Source organism: Sciurus carolinensis, chromosome 6 (genome assembly GCF_902686445.1).
Source record: "Sciurus carolinensis chromosome 6, mSciCar1.2, whole genome shotgun sequence".
In the NCBI taxonomy this organism is placed as follows: Eukaryota; Metazoa; Chordata; class Mammalia; order Rodentia; family Sciuridae; genus Sciurus; species Sciurus carolinensis.
The window spans coordinates 53,866,862-53,880,943 of NC_062218.1; the positions used below are offsets into that span (position 1 = coordinate 53,866,862).

The window sequence follows — 14,082 nt, forward strand, 5'->3', positions numbered from 1 at the left end:
TTCATCTACAACTAAAAAAATGTCATTTTGAATTATTTTTTAGTATTTTATACTCATATATACACACATAAATATTTTGGTTAAGGCCTTCTGTATGTATATTTAAAACCCTATGTTCATGTTGATGCTTCAAATTCCAATCTAATACAAAAGGTTTCATTGTAGCTTTCCCCCTTTCCTTATTTCTACCCATATTATTACCCATAATTTATATACTTTTTTTTAGTCCTGGTATATACATAAAATAGTTGCAACCCTATGGGAAAAAAAACATGCTGGATGACTACAACTTCAGTGCACCATTCCTTTCATCTTTATTCTTAGACTATAGTTAAGATTTCGTTTTCCAAACTTACTTAGGTTAGTTCTTTTCTTCTCCTTCTCTTCATTTTAGTGTGTTTGTGTTATACAGTTGTAATGTAGTTAGGTTTTTATGTTATATTTCATTTGGATTTTATCTAATTCCTGATTGATTTTATTTTGTATTTTGGGTCTCTCTGTGTGGGTGTACTTATGTGTGTAGGTACATATATCATTGCCATAGTTAGAAGCATTAGAACTGTGCTGAAAGGATTACAGAGAAAAATATTGCTTGCTCTTCATCCCTACTTCTTTCTTATTCCCCCACTCTTCTTTTTACTCCTATCCATCCACATAATATTTTGTTCTTTCTTCCAAGGCTGACCTTCAGACAAGTTCTCAGCGTTTAAATCTTTCAGCTTCCAATGCTGCAGTGGCTGAACTTAAACCTGATTGTTGTATTGATGATGTCATACACCACGAAGTAAAGGAAATTGGAACACACATGTAAGGATTCATTTTACTACTTGGCGTTTACTTATGCCTTTATTTGAGATTTTTGCTTTCTATTTAACCTTATATCTAAGAACCCATGTCCAAAGAAATTTTATGTTCCATAATTGCATACTTAAAAAAAAAAACTTTAAACAAAATATTTAATTTCTAGGGGGAAAATCTAATTTATCTTTTATCTCTGGCTTCATTTTTGCATCTATGATCTTACTTAAAAAGTAAAAAGCCAAGCACATGTTTAAAACCTACTTAGTACTCTAAACTTACATTTATAATCTTTTAAAAATGTTAGCAACTGATGTTGATTTTTAAATTCACATTTTTTCAGTTCTCTGTTTTATTGGTGTATATACGCCCCTCAGAATTCAGAAATATAGAACCAAAGTAAGACAAGCTGTGAAAAATTATCTCAAAATTTGTGTAGTTGGCCTGTGAATATATTTGAATATGGATGCTCGTTTCTTTCAGTGTGAAAGACAAATAGGAACATTTCAGCCATCTGAAGTAATTTTAGACTTCTCTATCTCCTTTAGTACTCCACACCCAGTCAAGTCATTCAGTCCTATTAGTTCTTCTAAATATTTCTTGTTTATCTCCTTTATTTCATCTCTATTTCCATTATTCCTTTTGCTTCTCTTTTGCTCATTAAAGCATATAATACAGCTTATATATTAAATATCTATAATACTTATTTGTTCAGTTAATTTTGATGACAAACTCCATTGTAGGCACTTTTTACTATGTAGTCTGTGATTGGTATGAGACTTGGAGCCAAATTTCCTAATGTTCAAATTTCTGAACCATCATTTATTAATTATGTCATCATTTACGTTTTCAATGACCTATTTCTTTTTGAAAATTCTGACTTCATATGTTTTTCATAGCCCTCCACAATCTAATCCTTACCAACCTTTTGTCACCCTTCTCTACATTGCAGTCATGTGGACTTCTTTCACCTTCAAACTCCATAGCTTGAAATGTGTTCCCTTACAAAGAAATGCCTGTAGCATTTTATATAATTTATATCTAACTTTTCATCATATCTCAGCAACATGATTTCCTTAAAGAGATTTTCCTGATCTTTGTGACCTTTACGTATAACTAATCAATTTTTAGTCTTTCATATTTACAGTTACTTGAGTACTGCCTTCCCTGATAGAATACAAAGTCCACAAAAATCTGTATTCCCAGAATCTGGAAGAGAACAGTGGTCAATATTTGTGAAATTAATTTTATTAAAGTGATAATAAATATTTAAATCCCCATTTTACAGAAAATGAGACTCTCGTAAAATTAAACAGCTAGTTTAAAAGACAGAACTCAAATCTGAATCTAGTTTCAAAACCTGTTCCTGCTTTAGTACTTCCCACTGTAAGTATTTGAGGGCAGGTACATGTTTCATCAATTTGCTCCCTAGCCCCTGGCATAGTCCTAATTTAGAAATCAAATTGCTTAATAATTTTACCACTTAGTACAAAGTTATTAAAATATTAATATATTTATTTTCAGTCTTTTCATGTGTATATAAACAAATACATAAAAGTAATTTAAATAATTTACAAAATTTTTATATTATTTGGGATTTTATCCTTTTCAGTTCCCCATGAACATTTTTCTACATCAGTTAGTATTCTTTGAAAACATACTTTAAGATTTTTTTTAAATTTTTTTAGTTGTAGGTAGACACAATACTTTTAATTAACTTATTTATTTATTTATTTATTTATTTTATATGGTGCTGAGGCTCAAGCCCAGTGCCTCACATCTAGGCAAGTGCTCTACCACTGAGCTACAACCACAGCCCTGAAAACATGCTCTTTTAATGGTTGCTTTGGAAGGGTATACTTTGTTTAACATAATATTGGGCATTTAGATTGTTTTCAGTTTTTCACAGTGATAAATAACATAGTATTTAATACTTTAATATTTTCTTTGATTACCTGAGGTGGGTTTTTATGGGAACATATAAGCAATTTAAAGGCTCTTATCCACAGATCGTTTTCTAAGTTCCTTACAAATACCATAAGACTGCTAGAACTAATGAACAAATCAGCAAAGTAACAGGTTACAAAATCAACATGCAAAAATCTATAGGTTTCCTATATATCAGCAATGAATCTGCTGAGAAAGAAATTGGGGAAAAAAGCAACCCCTTTCATAGTAACCTAAAAACAACAACAACAAAAAAAAACTATGAACAAATTCTAACCAAGGACGTAAAAGACCTCTATAATGAAAACTAGAGAACACTGAAGGAAGAAATTGAAGAAGACACAAAAATATGGAAAGACTTCTCATGTTTATGGATAGACAGAATATTGTTAAAATGACCATATATTATCAAAATCAATATACAAACTCAATGCAGTCTCCATCATAATTACCAATACATTCTTCACAGAACTAGAAAAACAGTCCTAAAATTCACTGGGAAGAGTTAAAGGTCCAGAATAGCCACCGCAGTTCTAATATGCTACAGAGCTATAATAGTAAAAACTGCATAGTTCTGTAATAAAGACAGACACATAGACTGTGGAACAGAATAGAAGACACAGAGACAAACCCAAATATATATAGTTGTTTCATCCTTTACAAAGGTGCCAGAAACATACATTGGAGAAAAGAGCTTTTCAACAAATGTTGCTGGGAAAACTGGTTATCCATATGTAAAAGAATGAAACTAGATTCTTATCTCTCATCCTACATAAAATTCAACTCAAAATGAATCAAAGACCTAGGAATTACCAGAAATTATGCAACTTCTAGAAGATAGTGTTGGGTCAGCACTCTAACATATAAGCACAAGCAACGACCTCATCAATAGGACTCTTAAAGCTCAGGAAATAAAACCAAGAATTAATAAATGTGCTGGCATCAAATTAAAAAGCTTCTGCACAGCAAAGGAAATAAGAATGTGAAGGGAGAATCTTCAAAATGGAGATCTTTCCTAGATGCTCTTGTAGTAGAGGATTAATATCTAGAATATGCAGAGAACTCAAAAAACACTAAAAAAATAGCCTAGTTAATGGCAAATAAACTAAATAGACACTTCTCAAAGGAAGAAATACCAATGACCAACACATACATGAAAAATGTTCAACATTATTAGCAATTAGAGAAATGCATATCAAAACTGTACTTATGAACTGGGGATATAGCTCTGTTGATAGAGTGCTTGCCTCACATGCACAAGGCCCTGGGTTCAATTCTAAGCACCATTAAAAAAAAAAAAAAAAAAAAAAAAACCTAGCATGTTTATCTCATTCCACTTAGATTGGCAGTCATCCAGAGCACAAACAATAATAAATGCTGGAGAAGATGTGTAGAAAAAGGAACACTAATACTGTTTGAGAAATTGTAAATTAATACAACCACTAAGGAAATCCATATGGAGGTTCTTCAGAAGTCCAAGAATGGAAACACCATATGACTCAGATATCCCTTTCCTCATTATTTATCCTAAATAATTAAAGTCAGCATATTATGACAATACATGTATGTCCATGTTTATAGCAGCATAATTCACAATATCCAAAGTATGGAACCAGCCTATTTCTGTCAGTGGATGAGTGGATAAAGAAAACACTGTATGTATGTGTGTATATGTGGAAATATATATACACACACACAAAATACACAATTCATCCAGCAAGAAGAATGAAATTATGCAGGAAAATGGATGAATTTTTTTTTTTTTTGCTCAAAATAAGCCAAATTCAGAAAGTCAGGGGTCATATTTTTCTCATGTGGAAGCTAGAGAGAAAAAGAGAGGTGGAAGTGGGGTAGTCTCATGAAAATAGAAGGAAGACCAGTAGAGTTAAAAGAATGGAAGCAGGGGGAGGGAGGAAGAGAAGGAAAGGGGAAATACTACAGAATGATACAACCAAATTATATATATTTTTTTGTTAGCAAAATTATATTGTAATATTATATGCATGTATGAATATGTAACAGTGAATAGCATCATTATATATATGATTGTAATGCATTAATAAAAAAAACTTAAAAAATAAGTTCTTTACAACCACTAGCAATGGAAAGTCAATTTTCTAAACCCTCACCAGACCTGGTATCACTTACAATTTCTGCTAAATCTTGATAGTTGGAAAAATATTATATTATTATTTTGTTTCTTTAACTTTTCACATTTTGAACATTTTTACATTTTTGTTAGCCATTTATGTGATTGTGGTGTATATATGTGCCTTTTCTCATATTTTGAGTGAGATATTTTGCTTATTCACTTAAGAGAACCCATTGTATATTAATGGCTTTTATCATCTTCACATATTTTTATAAGTATTTGATCCCAACTTTTAGTCTGCTTTTTCATTGTTTTAGTGGTTTTGGTTGTTTTTTTTTATTTGTTCTTTTTAGATATACATGACAATAGAGTGTATTTTGACATACTTACTTACATACATACATGGAGTATAACTTCCCATTCTACTGGTTGTATATGACGTGGGGTTATACAGGTCATGTATTCATATATGAACATAGAAAGTAATGTCCAATTCATTCTACTGTCTTTCCTATTCCCATCAACCCTCCCTGCTCTTCATTCCCCTTTGTCTAATCCAATGCACTTGTATTCTTCCCTTCCCCTCATTGTGTTTGTCTTAGCATTTTTTATTTATTCCATTTAAAACCATTTATATTAAAAGTCTATCCTAGCATTTCTTTTAAAATCTTTTTTTTCCCTAGTTTATAGGTACTTAATCTTTTATATTCAAGTATAGGACTATTCTGAGATTTGTTTTAGAAAGTATTTCACATTTCCAGGAAAAATTATATGACTTCCTACTCCAAAAATGCTGTTTCAGTTTGCTAATCAGAGCTTTCTTGTTCATATATTTATATCCACATCTGCTAGAACTTTTTTCTTTTCCTGCTCTAATCTCATTTGGCTACAGTTTCTCATCACAGATACGAATGGTTTTCACATTTGTCAAGCAGAATTGAGGTGCGTTACATTTACTATTAAGAAATAAGAGAAATTTTTCTATATCATTAAAAAAATTTTTTTTTTTTTTTCAGCCTGGTGTGTGCTGTGAGTTATACAACTCAGGGTGGAGAAAAAATGTACTTTAGAAAATTCTTCAAATTTCAGGTATTGAGTATGACAATGATAAATGACTTTTAGGTACTTTTTATTTTCCTAAAAGTGTAGTAATTTTGCTTTTCTGGAGAGAAAATAAGCTCCAAATAAATCGAATATTTCATTACTTGGGTTTGTTGTATAACTAGTAATTTAAAGACAGAGAAAATTAAGTTAAATAAAGACAGAAAAATTAGTATTGCTAATGTAATGTTTTTATAATGAAACAAAGATTTTTTTCAAAGAAAAGTAGCCTGTTTTCATGTCTTGGAAAAACACAGAAGAATCTAAAAGAGGGATAAGATAAGGGTCAAGTCCACATATGATGAGAGTAAGTAGTATCAAATTTCTAAAAGAATACATAAATGAGACATTATTGACTTAAATTGAGTGGATCAGCTTCCTTCAAGGATTCCAAGAATCACTGGAATTTTAAGTAGAATTTTGTATTAAGTCAAAGTTTTTAACATCCACCAAAAATAGTTAAAAACCATAGTTTAACACATGTATGTGTGGATCATGAGGTGAAAATACCACATATTGATATTTAAGTGTAGGTGTAGATACGATGGTTTATATTTTTTATTCCTCTATAAGTAATAGAAAAACTTTTTGTCATTGTTTTACTGCATCATTATTTTGTTTGATTTAACAAAATATTACGAAGTAAACAGCCACATAACTATCACCCAGTTAAGAAATAATGGTAGCCTTTCAAAAAATTGCATTGGGAACTTTTTTTTGCAAGAATATTGCATACCCACTAAGAAGTCTTTTAACAATTAAGATGGAAAATGGCTTTGACAAAAGTAAATCCTGTGATTTTTAAAAAAAATAGTCAAATGATAAGAATTTCCTAATTAATATGCTTTATGTAACCAGGTTCTCAAACCATTGGATGTGAAAACCAAATTTTATAATGCAGAGGTAAGTTTTGGACACTTAATGGGATTTTAAATTAAACATTAAAATCTTAGAGAAAACATGAGATATTGCATTTCTTATTATATTAAACTGCTGGTAAGACTAAATTATTTGTGAAAAGTGAACATGAAGTTCAACTAAAATTTAAATTTCAATGATAGGCCTCTTCATCTATTGTTTCAGCCTATGTGTAATCAATGTTTCTTGCTTTCTAGTCTCATTATTAATCCTATAAGACCTTCACCCCTTTCATTAAGTGAATGCTATATAATTCCATTTAATGGTATTATTATTGCTTAAAAACACTAACAATCTGTTGAATACTGAACCGTGTGGTTCTGGACATTACAAAAATTGAAGTAGTAGATCTAGATTTAATATTCCATGGGAATATAGTGACAAGTAAAGCACAGCACATTAAATTCTTCCCTGGGAAGTTAGTGTGCCAGCCAGAGTTGGGTTGCTGAGTCTCCTGAATGATTTGAAAAGCTCCTTGGGAGAACCAAGTTTGGCAAAAATAGAGAAAGTAGTTAACTTAGAATAGAAAATAACCTTCATTGTAGCCTAACAAAAGAGATAAAATAGACTTTGCCATATGTGAAAGAATTTATTGTTTGGATTTTTATCCCAAAGAATTCTATCGTAACTTCTAGGATAATTCAAAATATTCTGCCAGAGTGCAGTGGCACACACCCATAATCTCAGTGACTTAGAAGACTGAGGCAGGAGGATCCCATGTGTGAGGCCAGCCCCAGCAACTTAAATCCAAAGCAACTTAGGTAGACTCTGTTTCAAAAAAAAGGGGGTGGGGATATAGCCAAGTGATAAAACATCCCTGGGTTCAATCCCCAATACTGAAAAGAAGATGTCTAAATACAGTATTTTAAAATGCAGGTTATAACTCTCATTACTTTAAAACCAAATGGTGATCAGACATTTGCAATCATGTCATTTGACATATATTTTTACCAGTAACACTGGAGATTTTACTCATTACAGCATTTGAATTACTCAATATAGTGTTTGAATTGCTTAACTGTCAAAGTTAAAGTCTGTAACCTGCTGCAAAGGCCTATTGGGAGAAAAGGAAAAGAAAATACATGTAATAACAAATCTTCCCAGTATAGTACATAGTAAATCTAAAATGAGAATTGTTTAAACATGTGCTATAAGCACTTGGGTTGAGAACTTGGAATTGTCTAAAAAGAAGCTTTATGGAAGAAAAGGGGAACTAAAATCTGGAAGAAATGGATGTTGGGAACAGACACATGTCAAAGCAGTGAAGGCATTCCAAACAGTTACCAATGTACATGGGATGTTAAGTACATGGTGAAGAGTATACATATTTGATGGGAAAGGTACAACCTCCTCAAGGTGATTACCAGATGTTTAAATAGTTAACATTTCTATTTTGGAGATTAGTGAGTTGGGGTACTACTTATTTATTTGTTTTTTGTTACCAGTAGCATACTACTGAGTATAGTATAGCTATTCAGTTTGGTGAATTTTAAATAGTCTGTCATTTTGTTGGAAAAGGTTTCATTCATAGTATGAGGGGGAAATATATCGATTTTCTAGTATAGATAGATATGTTAGAAAATTTTTTAAATAAATGGGGTTGTAGGAGGGTATTTTTTTCTTTGACTCCTAGGAAGAACATATTAAACGTATTTTAGGTTTTCTTTATTAAAAATGTATTACATTGATATTTGTCAAGTTGCTTTGTGACATTAATATTCAATGATTTGCGAGTAGTTTTTCCAAATTGCTAGTTAGTGTGAATATTATAGAAATGACATGCTCCCCAAGAAGGAAAACAATCCATGTTTTACCATACCAAGTATTGGATTTTTTTCATTAACCTATGTTCTCTTTCAATCTTTATATAACACTGTTTTGATAATCACAGTAATAATTTTATTTGCTGCCTTTTTCAGTTAACATTTTTAAGCGTGATCTTTAAACTTTGCCAACAAACTTAAACTAAAAAATATTTGCTAAAATTTTGTTCTTTGGAAATAGATATCTCTTTGAAAATCAAGAGTGAATAAATAGCATTTAGGGTCTCTAAGATTTTCAGTATTACCTATTAGGGAAACAAATATTGTTCAGCCATTAGAATAAGGCAGATTCTGTTGACTCTGACTGGAGTTAGTGAACCATACTATTATCAGTAGGTGATGCTTTTACTTCGTGCATTGACTATTATTAGCTCTACATGTGTGTATCAAGCATTTTTTTAAAGCTGTTTCTTAAATGCTAAAATGTGAATCACCTAAAGGAAAACAAGTTTCATGAAAACTTTTGTTGTAGTCTCTAAGATAGGAAAACCTTAAAAGAATATTGGTGAGATTAGAAGCTAGAATTCAAACATTTGGTCACCTCCTGGATACAAAGAGCCTCATACTAGGTACAAAAGAGAGGTAACATTTTCCCAATTCTCAGGGAACTTGCATCTCATGGAGGATACTGACATGTCATAGCTACAATATAAACACATCTCCCCCATACCCTACCCCATTCATGAAGTGTGCTTAAACTCTGGGAACATAGAGATAGGTGAAAAATGATTGCTGGCTATACATTTAATAAAGGATGTGACATGTGATGAATAAGTAGCTTAAAAATATGGATTTTAAAAAGACAAATCTAAGCAAGAGGAGGACAAACTCCCAATTGTCTGGAGTGGTCTAAGCCAGCATTTTCTGAAATGTGTTTCCTAGGGCTGTAATCACCCAAGATATTTATTTTAAAAAGGATTCCAGTATTAGATAAATTTAGGAGAAGCTGTACATTATAAATATGTTCTGAATATGGAATTCAGTGTTTACCCATCCTAAATAGCTACTAAAAATTATATTGTATATAAAGAATTTATAGAACTAAAAAAGCATGGGATGTACCTCTCTGCCCCCAAAATGTGCCCTTAACTATATTTGCTTCTGTTTAATATTGAGCCATATTGTTCTCTATTCCATCATCATGTAACCTGAGCAGTTTCACCCTTAAAAAAAAAAAGTTTGTCATATTTATGTTGCTTCCTGTTTACTTTCTTGTTTACTAATGCTGTCATTTAGTAAGTTAAAAAATGCAAAGATGCATTTTATTTTAAAGTTATTCTTTTTCTTTAACATTTAACTCTGATTTTTCTAATTTTTCTTTTTTTTATTTTTCCATTAGAGTGACCTCAGTTCTGTGGTAATTTGATTTTTTATTATAAACTTATGCTTTTCTTACTCACCACCTTTTGACTCTGCCTAATTAATCTCTCTTTACAAAACATAGTGGAAAAACAGTTAGTTGTGAACAACATCTGAGTAGTTTCAGAAAGTTATTTTGAATGTACTTTTTATATCAATTGTCTTGTTCAGTGGGAAAATACAAGTGGTCGAATTGTTATATTGAAACATTTATATTCTCATTTTTAATGTTACTTATTTAGGGGTTCCTTTTTTTAAGGCATGTTAACCTTGTTTAAAATAATCTTGGGCTTTTCAATACATTGTAGAATACCTTACTATTCTTCAATCCTTTAAGTAGACTATCCAGTTGAAATTCATTTTCTGATGTACAGTGGTTTTTGTTTTAAGTCTGAGTCAGGTAAAGATGGCCTTTAAGCAGAAGAAAAGCTGATTTTTCCAAGTTGGCTGAAATAATTTTTATAATTTTCTATTCATAATAAGCAGCATTTGCTTATATCACATTCTGTATATAGTAACATCAAACAGCCTAAGCACTTGATTCTTGTCTTAATTTTTCAAGTGTCAAATTACTTTATACTAACTGTTCAGACTAACTTGATTTTCCATTATGCTGCTTGTTTTTCTTTAATTTTATCTAAGCTCTTCCTAAATTTATGCAAAACTTGCATTTTTTTAAATTGAAATATGGGTCTGTGGTTATTTTTAAAAAGCAATGGATTTATGGGATATATTTAATTATTTTTTGACAAAAAGTAACAGATAATGCCCTTAACTGGTACATTGTTTTGATATATCATTGTATTTCTGTTTTCATTTGAGCACAATTCCCACAGACTTAAGAATCTCTTTTATTTATAACTTCATCATCATATTTTTGCAAATGATTTCCATTTTTCTGGCTTTAGTGGTAAAATCTCTAAGTGCCAAATTATTTTGGTCAGAGTTTATATGTTATTTTTCTGTGTATAGCATTTTATTATGATACTTTTGAAAAAATAATTCTTGAATACCCTTAGTATATAATTTATTATGTTAGTCTGGTTTAAAGATAAACCAAGTTAGTCTGTTATTTTTTCAGTTACACAGAAAAATAACCAACTGGCATAAAAATAAGCATGTTTATCATAAATCAGGGAATTAAAATATATGTAAAATTAAGTATTTAAATTGCCTTTTGACTGAAATATTACTGAATAATACAGTTTTCAAATCTGTCACTAAAGCTATAAAATACTTTTGCCAGATTAAAAGCTCTCAGATTATCGGGTATAATTCACATATTCCTTTTTTTTAGCCCTAACTGTACATTTTAAATGAATTAAGAAATCACTAATGACCACTTACAAATTGCTTTAATTTAAAAAGTTAAGTCCTATAAGATTATAAAATAGATTATTCATGGTAATAGTGGTCACTGGACTATCTAAACTGAAGTAATATAGTTGAAATTATATTATGCTGAAGTATTATAATGAAGACCTAGTTATCTTACTGTCATACCAAAGTTACAGATGTATAGTCACCTTCATCATACTAATGTTCATTTAACATTTCAATACCTTACTAACAGATTGAGAATTTTTGTGAATGAAATTCCAGTTAAATAAATATTTTTGGACAGTAATACAAAATATTTCCTAGTTATCCCATATCCATTGTTTAACAAGATATCAGTTGACTAACACTTGACTTTGCCCTGTTAATTATGTTAGGATGAAGATTTCTTGTATTAATTATGATAACTTTAATTTGCAGGCATGAACTAATCACATTTGTGGTTTATATATTTTCTTCATATACATAAGATATTTTTGTTGCTAAATATTTTAAATATCACATTTTGGTGGATACTTTCTTTCATATCCTCAGACTGATGAAGTATTTCTTGAAGCCCAGATTCAGAATATTACAACCTCACCCATGTTTATGGAAAAAGTTTCATTGGAGCCATCTATAATGTATAATGTAACAGAATTAAATTCTGTCAACCAAGCTGGAGAATGGTAAATATTAATTATGAAATGTTCATTCTTGTCTTGAAATATTCATGTTTTTTTCAATATCCATTACTCTTGAGGATTTTTTTAAAAAATAATTAATATACTTTATTTTTTGAAGATGTTTTAGGTTCACAAAAAAAGTTAATAGGAGAGCTCCCACATATTCTCACACACACCCCTCAGATCCCCACCCCTTTTTCTTTTCTGTTTATTTATCTTGCTGTGTTGTTCAGTCTGGCCTCATACCCCTAGACTTAAGCCATCCTGCCTCACTCTGTTAAGTAGATGTGTCTACAGGCATATACCACTGTGCAAGGCTCTCCTCTTATATTAATGTGGCACATTAATATACAGATACCTAGTAGTAACTAAAGTCCATAGTTCACATTAGAATTCATTCTATATACTGTACATAGTACTGGTTTGGGCAAATATACAATGGCATGTATCTACCATTACTCATTATTGCATTATAGAAAACAGTTTCACTTTCCTAAAAATATCCTATGCTTTATCTATTCATCCCTCCCTCCATGTAAAAATAAGATCCTAGTCCTTTTACTTCTTGTATTTTACTTTTCAAAGCGCTTCTTAATTTTCATAATTCAGCAAGGCAGTCCTCAAACTTATCATTATTATCCTGCAAATTATGAAACTAATACATGAGTGGGAAGAAATGGTGGAGAAGTTAGAAAGCAAAATTAAGGTGATTATGAGTTTGAAAAAGAAAAATTCTCTGAACATAAAATGGTGAACATAGAAATAGATGATTTTATTTGTTTTGTGAAAAGGAAATACATATGTCCTTCTGCAGCTAATGTAGAAGAGGGAGGAATAAATAAATGTAGGATCGACATTATAAGTGAGGAGTTAAAATTAAAGGCCAGCCTTAGCAACTTAGTGAGGATCAAAATAAAAAAGGCTGGGGATGTAACTCAGTGGCAGAGCATCCCTGGTTTAATCCCTGGTACCAAAAAAAAAAAAAAAAAAAGGCAGCGGGGAATGGTATGTCTTAGGACTCAGAGCTGTGGAAGTAGCTCTGGTAGAGTGCTTATCTAGCATGTGCAAAACCCTGGGTTCAATCCCACTCTGGGGTGGGTTGGGGGGGAGTTATGCTTCTAAACTATTTTCTTTGATAATTTTAGAGAAAAGGAATATTTAAGGTTCTGATTTCACTTTTCTTTCAGTTAGCTGATACATGCATGTCCAGTATTTTAGGTAATATATTCATTTCATTGTAAACAATCTTAAGATTTTCCATGTTGATTTAAAAATATTAAAGAAAAATAGATGTTCTTAGTACAAATACTTTTTGCATTGAATCCTTTGACCTCTTCTAACTCTTTGGGTAGTAAATCATCCAGTTCCTATCCAAAAAAAAAAAATTACAGCCATGGCTTTTCTTTTAAAAGATGCTACAGAATTTCCTCTATCTCTATCTCTACCCCTCTCAGTGTATCAACATTTGGGTCAAGAGCATATTTGCAGCCAATGGATACACGCCAGTACTTATACTGCCTAAAGCCCAAGAAGGAGTTTGCAGAAAAAGCCGGCATCATTAAGGGAGTAACAGTAATTGGAAAATTGGATATCGTATGGAAAACAAACCTCGGTGAAAGGGGAAGGTTACAAACCAGCCAACTTCAGAGAATGGTGAGTCTGGAAATAACTTCAATGGGGGATTGGGAGAGGCAGGGGAGACAGGAAGTTAGAACAATTTAAGTTTTCTTTGATCTATCACTAGAAGTCAGTACTATAAGAGGTACTAATATCACTAAAGAAGAAGAGACTTTTATCTCTAAGTAGAAAACTAGTATTGAGATGAATGAGATATGCATGTTAATTTAATTTACCTTTAACACATGACCTTTTAACTTTGCCAAATATTAAAATAACTGCTTATCAATTGTTCCTTCCTTTGGTAATTCATGCTCACCATTTGTTTGACTTTATTATTATTTTCTTTGTTATGCCCTGAAATTCTTGGACTTACTGTATTTACCTTTTCACTTTATATCTTTTTTTTTTTTTTTTTTTTTTA

At 31.0% G+C, this 14,082-nt stretch overlaps 1 protein-coding gene across 4 annotated transcripts in view; it reads left to right on the plus strand.

Annotated features, from left to right (window-relative positions):
• Trappc13 (trafficking protein particle complex subunit 13) overlaps positions 1–14,082 on the plus strand; it is a 45,274-nt gene that overhangs the window by 26,583 nt on the left and 4,609 nt on the right. For 2 of the 4 annotated variants that reach the window (XM_047556585.1, XM_047556586.1), the window contains exons 5-10: positions 680–807; positions 5,854–5,926; positions 6,797–6,841; positions 10,019–10,036; positions 11,911–12,044; positions 13,496–13,694. In XM_047556585.1, coding sequence (XP_047412541.1) covers positions 680–807; positions 5,854–5,926; positions 6,797–6,841; positions 10,019–10,036; positions 11,911–12,044; positions 13,496–13,694 — 597 coding nt within the window. The remainder of the gene's footprint in view (positions 1–679; positions 808–5,853; positions 5,927–6,796; positions 6,842–10,018; positions 10,037–11,910; positions 12,045–13,495; positions 13,695–14,082) is intronic. The other 2 variants (XM_047556587.1, XM_047556588.1) reach the window with 1 other exon arrangement.